Source organism: Equus caballus, chromosome 12 (genome assembly GCF_041296265.1).
Source record: "Equus caballus isolate H_3958 breed thoroughbred chromosome 12, TB-T2T, whole genome shotgun sequence".
NCBI lineage: Eukaryota > Metazoa > Chordata > Mammalia > Perissodactyla > Equidae > Equus > Equus caballus.
The window spans coordinates 15,812,990-15,831,499 of record NC_091695.1 but is presented as its reverse complement, the minus strand read 5'-3'; the positions used below and the strand labels follow the sequence as shown (position 1 = coordinate 15,831,499).

General features: G+C 34.2%; 1 protein-coding gene and 2 pseudogenes across 1 annotated transcript; all 3 read right to left on the bottom strand.

The window, feature by feature from the left end:
* OR5T32BP (olfactory receptor family 5 subfamily T member 32B, pseudogene) lies at positions 1,018-2,007 on the bottom strand (annotated as a pseudogene).
* Positions 1,045-2,007, bottom strand: OR5T32C (olfactory receptor family 5 subfamily T member 32C). Its single transcript, NM_001391851.1, is given in 1 exon segment — positions 1,045-2,007. A coding segment is annotated over 1 exon segment (963 nt).
* Positions 16,802-17,732, bottom strand: OR5AQ9P (olfactory receptor family 5 subfamily AQ member 9, pseudogene; annotated as a pseudogene).

Genomic DNA, 18,510 nt, shown 5'->3' with positions numbered 1-18,510 from the left:
GTAAATATTGAAACAAACAATTTGAGTCATATGAGATGAAAGTTAATACTATACATTTTAAAGTAAAGATTACATGCATATCTGACTCTATGTGTATATACCTGTACAATATAGGCCAATATTCATATGTTAAAATCCTAACCCATGTAGCTCAGAATGTCAGTATGTTTGGCAGTACTGTCTTTTTGGAGATAATTAACTTAAAATGAGATCCTTGGAGCCGGCCGAGTGGTGTAGTGGTTAAGTTTGTTTGCTCTGCTTCGGCAGCCCAGGCTTCACAGGTTTGGATCCTGGGCGCAGACCTACACATCTCACATCAAGCTATGCTGTGGAGGTGTCCCACATACAAAATAGAGGAATATTGGCACAGATGTTAGCTCAGGGACAATGTTCTACAAGCAAAAAGAAGAAGATTGGCAACAGATGTTAGCTCAGGGCCAATCTTCCTCACCACACACACAATAATAATAATAATGAGATCCTTTAGAGTGGACCCTAATTCAATATGACTGCTGTCCTTATAAAAAGAGTTAGAACAGAGAAATACATGGAAGAATGATGATCTGAAGACAGAGGCAGAAAATTGCTTTCTTCAACCCATGGAGAAAGGCCTCAGAAGAAACCAACCCAGCCATCACCGTGATCTCTGACTCCTAGATTCTATGACAGTGATAAATAAATTTTTGTTGTTTAAGCCACAATTCTGTAATTTGCTATAACAGCCCTAAGAAAATAACACAATCTGTATCAGCATATATGTACATATAAGTAATTTTATGTATATACGTATGTATGTGTGTGTGTATATCTGAGAGTGAATTAAGTAAGAAGCAAATAGATGACAGTTTTTCTGCATGTGTGGAAACTGCATGGGTAGAGGTATGACTCTCATCTTTATGCAAAAACATGTAAGAACAACAGAAAGATACTAATAAACTAAAACAGAACATTTTCATCATAACTTCTTGATATGGAGATAATGAACATCATTCTCAACTGGTTTCAATTTAATGATTAGTGTGAAAAATCTGCTTTATTGACACATTAATTTTTACCAAACACTCTTTTCATTGCACCTTTTACATCTTTGTTCCTTAAACTGTAGATGATGGGATTCAACATGGGAATCACAATGGTGTAAAATGTCGACACTATCATGTCATGGTCCAAAGAGTAGCTGGAACTTGGTCTCACATACGTGAAGAGGATTGTTCCGTGAAATATTGACACTCCAGTTAGATGAGAACCACATGTAGAGAATACTTTTTGTCTCCCTTCAGCAGAATGAATCTTCAGAATGGCCACCAGAATGAAAGTATAGGAGATCAGGACAATCAGGATAGTGACTATCTCAATAATGCCCACAAAGTAGAAGAGTAAAAACTGGTTTGTGTGAGTGTCAGAACAAGAAATAGCAAGGAGAGGAGGAATATCACAAAAGACATGTCTAATTTCATTGGATGCACAAAAAGATAGGCTAAATGTGGCCCCTGTATGCACTGAAGCATTCAAAATGCCACCAACATAGGAAATAATGATGAGTGGCACAAAGACCCTGGTTGACATGATAGCTGAATATAGCAGAGGTTTGTAGATTGCTACATAGCGATCATATGCCATTGCAGCCAAGAGAAAGCATTCTGCGGTCCCAAAGGTAACAAAGAGAAACATCTGTGCTGCACATCCAAGGAATGAAACATCTTTTTTCTCTGACAGGAAATTGACCAACATTTTTGGGGTCACAACTGAAGAATGGCAGGCATCCAAGAATGATAACACACTTAGAAAGTAGTACATAGGGTTGTGGAGCTGGGAATTCATAATCACCAATACAACCAGTCCCAAATTGCCTATCAGAGTAAATATATAGATCGCTAGAAATAGCAAAAATAGGAAGACTTATACCTCAAAATCATCTGTGAAGCCCATCAATACAAACATGGTGACTTCAGTTACATTTTTCATCTGAATCCTGTATAAATCTAAATCTGATGTCAACTGTGACATTTCAGTTTTATTTATAGGTTTTAAAGCAATATTTTTGAATACAGAACCCACTCTATTATATCCTCTTGTTTGTTTCTTAGAAAGGCATGTTGAAATCCTTGGCAGTAAAGAAATAGGCAGTGGTGAAGAAGTTGGGTCCAAGTGAATGAATTACCCTGTTAAATTAAAGAACTATCTTATTCAGGATTGACTAAATTTTCCATGTTAAAAACATGCCAATTTATGCAGTTTAATTTCCAATTTATTTTCTGTTAAATTTACTACCATTTAGTTTCATATTGCAATCTGTTAAAATTCGCGGGGATAAATGAATATAGGAATTTTTAAATGCAAAAATATTATCAGAGAAAGTAAACATCTGAGTACAAATCCTAGATTTTCTACAGTGTGTGTGAAATAACTTTCTTTAATGTTCAAAATTATTAAAATGGGAGGAACCATAATTATATCACAAAATTTTGTTGCATTTAAATGAAAAAAATCAATGTAAAAGTTATTTAAGTTTAAAATCTTTCCAGATAACTAGAAAGTGGGATAAATTAGATTTACATTTCAACCTGTCATGCACGATACCCTTTTCTGACCAAACCAAGGCAGGTTCTCCTTTCGGCTATGATCCCATTCCACTAGGACTTCTGGAACACTGGAGAACAGACAGCAGATGTTATTCTGGATACAGATGTACCTGCATGTAAACAGTAACAGCATTGGTTTTGTTTTTTAGTTTTCTCTCTTGATCTGCATATCACTAAGTTGTCCATTTAGGCCTCCATAGTTCACTACACTCTTAATGTTTTTCCAAGTTTAACTCACTATCAATGTAAGGTTTTTCTCTATTCATATACTCATCCTTTCAAAGTCCTTGAGTGTATTGTTGAGACCTATTTCTGCCAAATCACGGCCATTCCTTTAATATATTTTAGTTTCTTAGGGAGTTTCTAAAATTATTATAAAAGAAAAACTACATGATCATAAAATTTACAAAAGCTATTGCTAAAAGAATAACTGATTACATAAGCCACAAAGTAGTGTTTTATTTCTGGTGTATTTTCCTACACCATCAGACTGTTTCTCATTCAGTGGAATACGAAAAAAGAAAAGTGCATTAAAAAAAAGTGGAAGAGTCACCTGTATGTGAACTGAAGGCTACATTACTGAAACAAAATGAAATCCTTCGTCTACCATATTTAGGAGAAAGTTTTCAGGACTGGGATTCTTGTTTTTCCTTCAGTGTGGCATAGACCAAATTCTATTTAAAGGAGTGAAAAATCTGCAGTATACACAGCCAGGGACATACAAATGCTTTATATGCATGACAAGAAACGCATCATATTTTTGTCGTATTGAGCTCTCCACACATCAAGGAGTGAGAAAATTAGCTTAAGAGTATCAGAAGAAGAAAGCTGCAGGATTTTATTTTCCCGGAAAGGTCTTCCCAGATCCATGTGGAAGATTGTTTTTTTTAATCCAGAGAATAAAAAGCTTTTCAAATGTGGAGAAATTAACCCCCCCCCCCAAATTACCCATTTAATCCTTACAGAATTCTAGACTAAAAAAAAATAGTTAAGCTAAATTTTGACTTCTGTATAAATACAGATAACTCACACATTACTCTTGACAATGCACACACACAAATGTGTCCTAACAATTTCTGGTTTAGTTTGAATGGTTACATTAATAAAATAACATAACTTTCAATTAATTATGTAAATATGTATTAATGTATTATTTGAGCATTAAAAAAGTCATTTCTATTTAAAAAATTTCTCATTCTCTTTGTTCCCCCCTTCCTCTCTCTGTCTCTCTAGAACATATGGGTTATATACAAAAATATTAATAAAAGGCAGTCGGGGATAAAGTGGGAATTAGGCAAATAAGAAGAAACACAATGAAAACAAAACAAATATGCAAGCAAATTTTGAAAAATGCACCTATAGACCTAAATACATAAAGGAATCCATCACAAAATACATGTTGATTGTTTACAGGTGAAATTTCAGTGACATTACTATTCTAATACTTGCTTAACTGTGGTACAAGATTAAGAACATTATATCTGGAAGCTAAATTCTGTATTAAAATCTCTGATACAGCATCTAGTGACAGTGTAACTTGGAAAATTAACTTTATCCTTCCAAACCAAAGAATAACTAAGGTTGACCAACTTTTCAGGTAGATCTTGTTCAACTGCATGAATATGGTATGATTGCAGAGTGCTTATATATAACATACATTAAACTTATATAAAATTAAAGTGTTTTAATTATATCTATTAAACTTATATAAAATTAAAGTGTTTTAATTATATGTGAAGGATGAATACTTATGAAATATGACTTCTACATCTGAACTACAAAATATTAATAAGGAGTTATAAAATTACTTCTTCATCAAAACATTGAGAAATAAATAGGCACCAGACCATAAGCTAAGTATTTCTTCTTTTAGTTATGCATTATGTTATATAGCACGACACTTAAGATATACTAAAAATCCTTTCTCATGACATTAAAACCAGTGAATCCCGATATTCTATGGTATTGGGCACCTTCAAAATACATCTCTGTCATTGCATTCTGACTTTGGGCATGACAAGAGAATAACAGCATATTTGCTTAAATTCCCCTGATAATTTTGTACATAATTAATTTCTCGTAACTCCTAATTTCTCTTATTTTATCTGTATTATAAGAAGATGATGCCTGAATGAAGATATATCTTATTCCCCATTACGTCCCATTAGAGCAATTATTCCTTTTACTGTAGGGAATTGAAGAAGGATAGACAAAAATTTTTGGATTTATTTAATTCATCCAAGATGTTTCCTAAACAGGCATTTTTGTTAGCTAATATTTAAGGAAATTAGAACTGTTTGCTTTTATGTCTGAATGATTTCACTGTAAGAGATAGAGTCTAGAAAGACAAGAATATAGATGTTGAATTTTTAACAAAATGTGACCATTTTGCAAAACTAAAATCAAATCAGTTCCTCAACTCTCATACATTAAGAAAACAGACAGCCAAGAGAACGCTACCGCAAGCACCAAGCTTGAGAAGAAGGAAAGCTAAGAGAGCAGCTATCACATGTTGTTAACCGGCTACTAGAGGGTACAAGTTTTGTGAACATTTTCTTATGTAATTTACATAGCAAACTGCAAACTAATTCAGTGTCCTTTTATAGATGAGAAAACTGAGAACCAGCCTGACCTATAACTTGATCAAGGTCACAGTTATTTACTATCTGAACCAGGACTCAAGTCCAGGTTTCTCTGTCTCCAAACTGTAAGCTGTTTCCACTTGACCATATTGCAGACCTATTGTGATATGCCATAAGTCTGGAAATGTTATCCCCTAAAAACAGCACGAAATAATATCCTCATGTATTTGAACTCTTTTATAAAGCCACAAGCTTAAGCAGACCATTATACTAAAAAAACATATTGAAGTATCTTCTAGACCAATTAGCAAATTAGTAAAATATATATAAATTCATTTATATCCTTCCATGAGAAAGATAAAATTATGATCCCCAAATGGCATATACTCAACGGTTGCTTAATAGTTAAATTTTTCTCCATTTAATAATTTTCCTAATATGAACTATAGCCCCTTATTTCTACTACCTTTATTTGGACTATTATCTTCAATCAAGCAATTTAAATCAAGTTCCTAACTTGCAAATCTATAGACCTAAATACATAAAGACTATTTCCTCTTGACCCTGCTATGTTGCCTGGAGTTCTCTCCTTCAATTTTTAATTCAACTCTGAGTTAACTAGAAATTTCTATCTCATATGTAAATTTTAAAGCATATAATCTAGTTTGAGATTCAAGGTTATGACTTCTGAAATATTTTGCAAGTGTTGAAAAACCTTTCCTCTTACCTGTGGAAATGAACTACTCACTCAATTAAGGTGTGGGATGAATACAAAGCATTTGGACCCTTATACCAGGTTCCTAAACTCTTCTTAAAGTCCACAGGGATGTTCCAGGGAGAAAACATAATAATTCTCTTCTGGGACAGAAAAGTAACAAGATAATTTTGTTTTTTTCTGTGGTAAACAAGAGAATGGTTCTGGAGCAATGAACTACATGATACAAATGGTTACATGAATGCACTTTGGCCTCTAGTATAAAATGTTTCTTCAGTGGAAAAAGAATATGTATCAGAAGGGGAAAAAAAAATCTGATGATACAGAACATAGACTTAACTGTGATACTAAATATCTATGTGCCATTGGGTTGATGATTTAAATTCTTTGAAATCCAACGTCCCCTTCCTGGGACTATAATCTGTTTACTTCTCTCAAAATCCTTTAAACATGTACATAATGAAAGAATATGAAAGCCTAAGCTATGACAGAATTCACAACCACTTAATAAACAGTACTAGACTTAGTTAACTTTTAATGTTCTATGTGCTTCTAGGTGGTATGAGAGATATATTTAAGTTCATTAATTATTTAATAGAGGAGATAAGATAAAATATATAGATAGGAAGCATTGGCAGAGGAGATGGAACAGTATAGAGATAACTATAATATTCTATGTAATGGAACATTAGAATATTAGAGATCTGACAGAGATAAAGGTCAAAATTTGAGCTGTGCAGGGTCTTGTCCTGTCTTGGCGACCCTATATAATAATCTGTAGACTAGTACTAGGATATGTACTTAAGCAAATTCTTCAAAAAATTATGAAAAATACATAGATGCCTAAGCTCTACACACAGAGATTCTAAATTAGTTCATAGGGACTGTTGGTCATGGAATCTGAATTTTAAAAGAAAGAAGAAAAGAAGGAAGGAAAGAAAGATGATACTGATAAGCAGCAAAACTGTGAACAAAGGATCTATTAATTAAATGCAATCTCAAATTATCTATACATTCATTGCAATCCTAATTAAAACTGAATAAGCATTTTTTTCCAAAAATTCACAATTCTACAATTTACAAAAATGGCAAAGGAACTAAGATAGTCAAAATAATTTCGAAAAAGAACACAGTAAAACTCACATAATTTGATTTCAAGATTTACCTCAAAGGTAAATAATCAAGGGAGTGTGGCATTGGTGAAAAGATAGACATTTGGATCAATGAAACAGAATAGAATCTTCAGCAATAGATTGACGCAATATAGTCAAATGAATTTTGATGAAGTTCCTAAGGAAAATCCATGTAGGACGGATAGTCTTCCTTTTTTATTTAATGATGTTGAATACGTCAAATAGCGTCATGCTACAAAAAAGACACATTGACTCATTCTTTGCAGTTGTCTCAAAATGAATCTTAGACCTCAATATAAAATCTAATACTCTACCATTTCTAGAGAACGAATAAGTCATTTGTGTTACCAAGGGCTAGTCACCAATTTTTGTACAAAACACAATTGGAGCAAGAAATAATAAATTGAACAACTGGACAATTGGAGCAAGAAATAATAAATTGTACTTCATCACATGTAAAATCTGCTTTGTGAAAGAGACTGTTGAGGGAATGAACAAACAAATCACAGACTTGTACAAAATATTTGCTAAACAGATATTCAATAAAGAACATGAATCCAGAATATATAAAGAACTCCAAAAACTCAACAATATGAAAATAAAAGGAAAGATAAGCAACCAAAAATGGAAACAAACTTGAACAAACACTTCAACAGAGAAGATACACAGATTGCAACTAGTCACATAAACAAATGTTCAACAACATTTGCAAGTAGGGAAATACAGTGTAAAATTACAATGTGATCCCATGTGCCTATCACTCTGTGTTATTGACCTGGATAAAAGAAAGAATATGGATACAATAAGAACTGTATGCTAGTAATTATAACAGCTCTATTCACATATTCTAAAACTGGAAATAATCCAAATGTCCTTGAACTACTGAGTCAATAACCTGTGGTACATCTTTACAATGGAATATTATTTGGCAATTAATAGGAACATACGCTGGTATTTTCAGGTACAAGGATGGATCTCAAATACACCCTGTTAAGGGGAAGAAGGCAAACTGGAAACCTCACCTTCAGTGTGATTCCACAGCACTGAGCAAGGAGAGAGGGCAGCTAATGCTGAAATCCCAAACTCCCTGAAAAGCTAAAAGGAAGGGTTTTTATTTGGGGTTTTAGGTAGGGGAGGGGGAGCATATGGCCTTGCTGGTCGGAGCTTTCCCACCAGCCTGTCTTTGGCCTTGAGACACTTGCAGAGAGGAGGGAGCTTTGACCTTGCTGGTCAGCAGCTTTCCCACCAGCTCCTATCTCTTTGTGGGGAGGAGATGGTCCAGGTGCTTGTCCTTGACGGTGTCTGTCTCCATGGAGAATAGTGGATTCTGGAGTCAGGAAGCCAGAGAGTAAGCAGGGAATGAGTGTTTTGGTTTTAACCACATATATGCTGGGTTTAATGTGGGGAAACTGATACCAGGGTCGGTATCAGTAGTAGAGCCACTGAAAAATATTCAGTTAATTAGAATAAGTGATTTGACTGCCCTATTTTTTTTGTTGTAACTTTTATTTCTAATACATAGGATTCAACTTAAATTCTGCCTTCTCCGATGTCTCATAGGAATATTTCTTATTTTCTTTGCCTTTAATCTTTCCAATAATTCTATTAAAATATTTTTTCCTGATATTGACAATTTTTCTAAGGAATCCTGACTTTGTCTTTCCAAGAAGATTGTTGGTCTATGCTTTCTTCTTCTATCTCTATTTCTAGTTCAAATCACTCTTTCTCTTCCTGATTGGATCCATGTCAAAGTATTGAAGCTGGAGCTTGATTGTATTATGAACTTAAATAATGTATTATTCGCAGCAGATTATGTGCCTTCAAGACTGACTCAAATTTTCTATGGGTGGATATATAAAAAATAAAATAAAGAGCTGTAATAAATAACTTGAATAAAATCTATCCTCCACAGGCTGGCCGGTGGCCCAGCAGTTAAGTTCACATGTTCCACTTCAGCAGCCCAGGGTTCGCCAGTTCAGATCCTGGGTGCACACATGGCACCACTCAGCAAGCCATGCTGTGGTGGGAGTCCCACATATAAAGTGGAGGAAGATGAGTATGGATGTTAGCTGAGGGCCAGTCTTCCTCAGCAAAAAGAGGAGGATTGGCAGCCAATGTTAGCTCAGGGCTAATCTTCCTCAAAAAACAAGTCTATCCTCCAACTTGTGCCGTATTATGGACTAATAATGGAACTTTGAATTCGGGTTTAAGTAACACTTTAACTCCTAATTTGATTAACCATGGGATTATACAGGAATGATTTTTTTCTATGCCTTCTAACTTTAATTTTTTACTATTTTTTTACTCTCAAATGCTAAGTTTTATGCCTAGATGCAAAGATTGTTTTTTGTTGTTATATTTTTAATTACAAATCTTTATGAACTTATTTGTTACTTTTAGATAATATTTACTTGTTATTGCACTGAATCCAAAATCAACAATATACAATCAAGCATAACACTCTGAAAGAAAAATCATATTTTTAAATTTTTTCCTGTAATTCTCTCAATTTTACCATAGAATTTTGAAAAAGTAGAAAAACATAGATTAGAAAGAATTTAGATTTACAAAAACAATACATATGACCGAACATTTACCTAAACAGGACAAAATAATGCTAAGCATATGAAAAAAATAAGACAATGTGACATTAAAATGCAGAAGAATGAGAAGTCTAGCAGTAGACAAACACATATGCAACTTGTTCTACAAGAGTCACTGATATGCAGAAGAGAAAGATGCTTTTTATTTAATGAATTTTGCTAGAGAAATTGGATAACTACATAGAGAACAAAATGAAAACTTATGTCCCAGGACTTCCCCCTAGATATGAATGTGTATGTCCACAATAACACATGAACAAAATTGCTCTTAGCAGTTTTACTTATGATTTATGTTATCAACTATAAACAAAAAAAGTCTATTATTAAGAGAACAAATAAATAAATTTTGATATAAAGAAGTTAAATTCCACTATGATCAGAAAATATACTCTATATGATTTCAATTATTGAAATTTGTTTTATGATGCAACATAAAATAAATTTTTAAATATTGCATATGTGTCTTAGAGAATGAATATACTGTAGTGCATAATTTTCTAAGCATTTCTACCAGGTCAATTAAATTGATCATGCTGTGATTTCATTTTTATTTAATTGTTGTATAAATTACTCAGAGAGCTATTTTAAAACCCCAAGCTATATTTGTGAATTTTATTATCTCTCTTCCATCAGCTTTCCTATAAGTATTTTGAAGGTATTTTTTCAGGCAGATAAAAATTGAAGATTATTTTTCCTTCCTATTTAAGTTGTTATTTTACCATTAAGAAATATTCCTTTTTATGAATAATAATGTTTTTACCCTTTAATGTTTGACTTTTCTGGTATTAATATAGTGACATCAGCTTCCTTTAAGCATGTGTTTACCATGGTGTAACTCCTTGCATCTTTTCATTTTCAGTCTGTCTGTGTCCTTGGAACTCTTGTAAACAGCATATATTTGGCTTGTGCTTTTTGTTATTGGTTGGTTGGTTGTTTTCTTAATCTACTCCAGTAGCACTTAACCTAGGCAAGTTTGACTTCCAGGGGAGATTGACAATGTCAAGAAACATTTTTGGTGTCCTAACTGGGGAATGGGAATACTGCTGGCAGCAAATGTTAACCTCCCACGAACAGGACAACCTCCATAGCAAAAAATCATCCAGCCCCAAATGGCAATAATGGCGAGCTTGATAGACCCTGATTTACTTTGGTAATCTTTGTTTTTATATGTAGTAATTGTCATGGCTGATTTTACATGGAGCATCTCACTATTAGAGTTATATGTTTTCTCGGAACTTTGTGTCTTCCTTGTTGTGTACTGTTAAGTTAATCAAGATTTCCTTACTCAGTTTTGTCTCATTTATTAGAGACTTTTATCTAAATATTTTGATTATTTTATTGGTTACAAGAGAAATTACAACATGTACTTTCCTTATTACAATCTTTTAAAACATCAGTTATTTACCACATTTTACACTGGAAGAAACTTACAGAAGGTTAATTCACTTATTCCTTTCTATCATTTATGTTATTTTGTCCTGTATTTACTTCTCCACATGTTGTCATCCCCTTAGAAAATCATTTTTGGTATGGCTTTAAACAGTCAATGTTGTTTAATATTTTTCAGGTATTTAACCTTGTGAATTTTGTTCTCAATTATATTCTGTATTTCCATTGGGATAATTTCCTTCTGCCTAAAACTTCTTTTGGAATGTCTTACTATATAGTCTTAAAGATTCTCTCGGTTTATTTTTGTTGATAATAGCTTTATTTTTTCTGTCTATTTTTGAAAAGTTTTTCCCTAAGGATAGGCTATTAGGTATTTACTTTATTTTTCTTTCATATCTCAAAAATCTCAATCCGTTTCCTCTACGTTTTACAGTTGAAAAGTTTATACTTTGACTAGTTTATCTAATTCATACTGTTGTTCCTTTGATCGTGATGATCCTATGTATGGGTTTCTCTGCATTTTTTGACTTTTGGGATCTTCTTCCCTTCTTGAATATGTTTGTTGAGTGTTCATCAGTTTTGGAAAAATTTTAGTCCTGTTATCTTAAAATATCTATTCTATCCATTCTCTCCTTTTCTTCTGGTACATGTGTACATGAACTACACGTATTTCACACCATTTCATTGGGTCACACATATCTCCTATGCTCTGCTCTATCCTCCTAATTTTTTTCTCTCTCTCTGTGCTTTAATTTAGATAATTTACATTGTTTTGTGTTTGAGTTTATCAATCCTGTCTTCCACTTTGTCTGCTATGGTCTTAAATCCTTCCTGTGAGTTCTTATTTTCAACTTTTGTGGGGGTGTTTTAGCTTTAGAATGCCTTTTGTTTCAGTGTTTTTTAAAAAAATGTTCAATGAGATACAACTGCACAGAAAAATGCACATATTTAATGTATACAATTTGATGAATTTGGACATATTATATATTCATGAAATCATCACTGTAGCCAAGGTAATAGACATATCCATCACCTTGAAAAGTTTCCTCCCACTTCTTTGTTTTCTTTTTTTTCTTGTTGCTGTGGGAACACTTAAAATGAGATCTACCCTCTTAAATGTTTAAGTGCACAAAACAGTATTGTTAACTATATTATTCATAGTTATTATATAGATAGAATATATGTATACAACATAGAATATCGTTATTCATCCTGCATAACTGAAACTTTATATCCATTAAACATAGGTGCTCATTTCTCCCTGCCCCCAAGAGATACCTGCACTCCCATGTCCACTGTGACATTATTCATGATAGCCAAGACATGGAAACAACCCAAATGCCCATCATCAGATGAATAGTTAAAGAAAATATGGTATATTCATACAATGGAGTATTATTCTGCCTTCAAAGAAGAAGAGAATACTATCATTTGTGATAACATGATTTAACCTGGAGGGCATTATGAAAAGTGAAATAGGCCAGTCACAAGAGTACAATACTGCATAATTCCACTTACATAAGATATCTAAAATAACAAACTCAAAGAAGCAGAGAATGCAATGTTTCTATTTTATTTAATTCTCTCTTGAAGTATTTTATCTTAAACCATTTTTCTAACTTTTCTCTATTTTCGTTAATATGTTAATCACAGATTACATAAGGACCATAGAAACTAGAGATAATGTTACTTTTCGGAGATGAGGGTTTCATTCTCTCTTGTAGACACAAAGGATAAGTGGCTGACTATGTCAATAATTCAATTATTAATCAGGCTGGTATTAGACTGGTGTGGAGTTAGACCTCATTTTTTCTTCTGGCTTGTCCCAGTTTCAGTAGGGAAGGTTTTCCAAAGTTTTGATTAACAGATAGGCCTTTCTGTCTCTCTCTCCAGCCCTTGACCACTGCTGAAAATTTGGTTTTAACTCTTTGGAGTATGAGCTTAGCTTCCTGCCCTTCCACCTTCAAATCACAGCAAATATCTTGAGAGGGCTGCTGGCCTTGTGTTTGCTGCAGGCTTCTACCTCTGGTGGGACGTTATCAATCAAACAGGCAGAGACAGAAAGATGTCACTTTATTTTTCCAGCTCAGTCTGAATCTCCTTGTGCTTCAGAAAGTAAATTCTATTCCTCTGTGCCTGGCTTCCAGCAGGATCAAAATCTGGCAAACATTTTGAGAAAGAGATCTACATTACATTTGTTTTTGACTCTTCCGTCTACCAGAAATTTGTGTCTTCTAAGTGCAGCAAGAGTGGCAGAAATTTCACTGTGCCTCTGTGGCCCAGAAAGAGCTTCTTACAGACTCCACCCTGTCCCATCCAATTTCCCAGGGGGAAACAGTTGGATGTTTAAGGTCCTTTATAATCCATTTCATCTTGTCAGCCCACATAACTGCTTAAAGCTCCACTGTTTTCTCTTTCCCCCAAAGCAGCTGCAGGGTGCATATTCAGAATCAGTAGCCCTTCTTTTGGTAGCTCACAATCTGTAATATTTGTATTGTTTGGGGCACAATCAAAAATTCGTCTTTATAGAAGAATTTTGTACAGAAAACTTCTGCTTTACCGAAGTTCTCCACCAAATTCTATCTATCTATCTATCTATCTATCTATCTATCTATCTATCTATCTACATATCTATCTATCTATCTATCTATCTACCTATCTACTAATCTACCATCTATCTATCATCTATTGTCTCTCTGTCCCTCTATCTATTTATTTACTTACTTGTACTCCAGGCCTGATCAGTCTCAGAATATGCATAATGCTCTGAGAGGAAATGCAAGCAAGTGTGGTAAAACCTCCAAAGTATCTGCCAAAACTCTACTGGTTCCCCTGAACATTTGCAGAACCCACTATGAATGACGTCTGTATTTTCAAGTGTTCCCTGAACTAGTGGGACAAAACTCAGCTCATTTCTCCAAGTTTACATCCCTCTGAATTTTAAGCCACTGCACTTCTCTTTTCCTTAATAGCTACTCACTTTTTTCAAGAGATAACTTCTGTATCTTATCTTGCTTTTCTTGTTATTTTTGCGTAAATGCTGTTTTCATCATAAGGTCTTGAATGCATCCAGAAGTAAAAGTGCTCCTGTCATTTTATAAGCACTTTTCCTTGTTTTCCTAACTTTATATTGAAATATTTCACACTTATAAAAGAAATTCAAGTATATCTTCAGGACATTTGGTCCTGTCCAAAACATCCATAAGACATTTGGTCCATAAAATATTTGATCCATAAGATATTTGGTCCAGGCCAAAAAGTCCTTAATGTTTGGTCTTGTCCAAAATATCCTTGAGCATATTTGGTCTACGCTGAATGGTTTTGGACATGACCAAATCTCAAGGACCTTTTGGCCTGGACCAAATGTGTTAATGGCCATTTTGGACAGGATCAAATATCTGCTAGCCCAAGAATAATACAAACTTGATAGAATAGTTAAATAATCACTTACATACCCCTTATTTATAACACTAATTTTAATTGCTACATTTGCTTTAACACTCTCTCAATCTCTGTCTTACTATATGCACATATATATACATATATTTAATTTCATGTAGTAATAACATAATATTATTTTCTAATATCCAGTACATATCCATGCTTTTCCAAAGTTTGAGATCTAAAGTTAGGTAATACATTCATTTTCTCACAATACTCTGCAAGCTTTGTTTAGTGTGCTATATCACAAAATCATGTTTCTTAACTTTGAAATTTTTTTAAACTCATGTTTTTTAAATGTCTGATATCCTTAAACTTGACAGAATTATTCATCTTTTAATATTTTTCTATCTTGCAGAATTTCAGCTCTTAGGAGATACTAAAATCACATTAAACTGTGTATCTACTCTGTATTTATCTATATTTGTCCATATATCATCATCATCATCTGTCTAATCCATCTACCTATCTACGTATGAAACTTTTTGAAGTGGTATAATTATTTCCTCTTCACAAGTGTAAAAATTTAATTTAGGAAATTTAAGTATCTCATCTACTGTTAAAGAATTAGTACACATCCTTCGATGCATATTGAGGCTTTTTTTTGGTCCTATCATACGATCAACTTTGCCAGTATCGTATATTTGCTTGAAAACATACACATATTGTCGATTTTTGGTTGTGTTATAATAATATTTTGTTAGCTCATTTTGGAGTCATTTTTGACTCTTCTCTTTCCCTCACAATCCTGCCAGGTCTAGCCCCAAAATATATCTCATATCAGCTTTTCTCAAGAATTTCACTATGATAGCTCTGGTCTGACATGCCATCAACTCTTGGCTGAATTATTGTGCAGTCTCCTGCCTGGACTTCTGTCTTCCACTTTTGCCGTTCTATGGTCTATTTCTTATCAATACAGTAGCCAGCGTGAACTTGTTAATCTGTAAAGTGGATCATACGACTCTTATGCCTGACTGTCCCTGTGCCTTTCTCTTCACTCAAATTCAGAGCGCCTACATACACCCTACATGATCTGGATCCCTTTTCCTCTCTGGCAACATCTCCTGCTATATCTCTTCTTGCTCTCTGCTCCAGTTTGGATCTTGAACACTTCATGAAACCTCTCACCTCTTTGACTTTGTTATTGATTATGCTCTCTTCCTAGAAAGCTCTTCCTTCAGAAATTCTAATGACACACAGATTCTTAAGTTTCTTATTATTTCTCTTAATCAATCCATCTTATTAGGCACATGGGTTCAAAACCTTCCAGTCATGTAAACATTTGCTTCTCAAAGAAAAAATACTCTAATCATTTCTCAAGTCCTATTGATGATTTTCGCGAACTATCATTTAAATATATCCTCTTCTCCATGTTATTCATGTATAACATTTCTTACCTCCCTCTGAGTATTTTTTTCTCTTCACATTCACAATAATTTTTTCCAAATTTGTTCTTCTACGTTCCAATATACCAATAACAGTGGCATCACAGGAATTTTCTTAAAGTGTGCTATTTGCATTTAATTTAGGGTTTAAAATATAGCTATTGAGGGAATCTTAAAACAGGTTATACTGGCACTACTAAGCCTTCATACATATGGCCCTAAATAACTTGCCAGCCTTATTTGTTAATGCTTTTGGTTAAAAATTCCATGCTGGAGCCAAATTCATATATATTCTTTAAATAGTCTTTCCCATTTACCATATTTCTCCATTTCCTGTTCCTCTAACATCTTTTGCTCTATACTTTAAACCTCTCTACTTTTGGATCACACAGAGGAACTGGTACAATAAAAGTACTCAGTAGAAGTACATTGAATGAATAAACTATAAGTAACTAGAATTACTTTTTCGATAGCCATTTTTATAAGATATGGTTAAGATACGTAATTTAAATACAAAATTTAAGATACATATTTTTACTTAAATGACAGCATTTGTAGAACAAAAAGTAATGGTATGAGCTAAGAAAATCATGGCAAGGGAAAACTTAAGTTTTTCTCCAAGATAACAATGCATTTAATAAATGCTTACTGCTGGAGTATTCTTTTGATTTAAGTCAATGTCAGATTCCTTTTAAATCCAAGGTGAGCTCTGTTAGAGTTTATCATGGGGCTTTGTTGGAAAAAAATATTTATCAGCTCTTGAGAGAATGAAACTATTAAGCTACCAAACAGTGAATAGTGAAATAAAGTGATATTTAGTCTTCAGATCAAACTCAACCCTCATGTCTCAAATTGCTTGAGAGTATCCTCATTATGGTTTTGCTTGTGATCGTTTCTGTGGTACAATTTTAAACAAAGTCTATCTGTTTGTGGGCTAATGTTAGGTTAACAAAGCTGTAGAAAAGAATGAGTCAGGTGGGAGTTCTCTTCCAGAATATTGAACTTTTTGCTGTATCTTTCATATCCTTATTCCTTAGGCTGTAAATCAGTGTTTGTGGCATGGGAATCGTCAGGTATAAAACACGCAGAGGCCTTCTCCTGTTCCAGGGAATACTGAGAGCTTGGCTGGATGTAACTAAAGGTCACAGACCCATAAAACAAGGTCACGTCAGTCAGTTGGGAGGCACAAGTGGAGAAGGCTTTGTGCCTTCCCTCAGCTGAACAGATTCTCTGGATGGCAATGATAATGTGAATATAAGAGACCATGATGATAATGAAAGTGAACATTCCAGTGACCGCAGAGAATATTAAAAGCAAGATTTCATTGTTATAGATATCAGAGCAAGAGAGTCTCAGAAGAGGGGGAATGTCACAGAAATAGTGATTCACAATGTTATGACGAGAGAAGTCTAGTTTGAGCAAATATATTGTGTGTGTCAGTGAGTTAATGAGGCCACCCAAGCAAGATGCAAGGACCATCTGAATACAAAACTTTTGGGTCATAATGACTGTATACAAAAAGGGATTGGCTATTGCTACATAGCGATCATAAGCCATCATAGACAGGAGATGCCCTCTGTGGTCACATACACTGCAAAAAAGATACTCTGTAGGACACAGCCAGAAAGTGTGCTGGACTTGTGTTTTGATAGGAAGTTGGCCAGCATCTTAGGAGCAGACAGTAGAGTAGCAGATGCCACAAAGAGAGGTTGCTAAGGAAGAAGTACATAGGAGTACGAAATTGGGCACTTAACCAGATCAATATGATCATCCCACAGTTACCTACCAGAGTGATGAAATAAATAAGCATGAAAAGCAAAAGGAGAGGGATTTGCAAATGAGGATTTCAGTTAGACCTACCAGAAGAAATTCTTTCACCTCTATATGATTCCAACTGGCCATAGATGCAGGTCTATATAACTCTTTAGTTGCAGAACAAGATGATATCACTCAGATGAAAAAAAAAAAATGATCTCCTCCATGACCTTTAGTCCATAATAGCATGGAGTATTTAAGTTTACCCTGTAGTTGGATGAAGATAAAAATTAACTTCAGGGGCCACCCGGTGGTGCAGCAGTTAAGTTCCCACGTTCTACTTCTGCAGCCCAGGGTTCGCCACTTCAGATCCCCGGTGCAGACATGGCACTGCTTGGCAAGCCATGCTGTGGTAGGTGGCTCACATAGAAAGTAGAGGAAGATGGACACGGATGTTAGCTTAGGGACAGTCTTCCTCAGCAAAACGAGGAGGATTGGCAGCAGATGTTAGCCCAGAGCTAATATCCCTCAAAAAAAAAAAATTAACTTCAGCAGTGGACCACATGTGTACTAGACAATTCATTTATAGTGACTCAAATGTTTGGAATTAGAGAAAATTTATTTCCTACTTTTCATTTTTCACATATAAAAATTGGGATAAGTAAACTCTCACAGATCAAAAAAGTATTAATTGTCAGAACTGAAAGTCACCCAGATATGCCTTGTACTAAAGCTCTGATTCATTCTATGATGTACACAAGTCCTCTGCTTCCATGGGCTGCAAACTGTGGCACCCTATGACAGAAATTATTTCCTCATCCTCTGGCTATTTTTCTCCTATATTTTCACAACTAGTTAACTCACAACACTGACTTTCACAGTATGCAATGCTCTTCTTTTCCAAATCTCAAACACAAAAACTTGT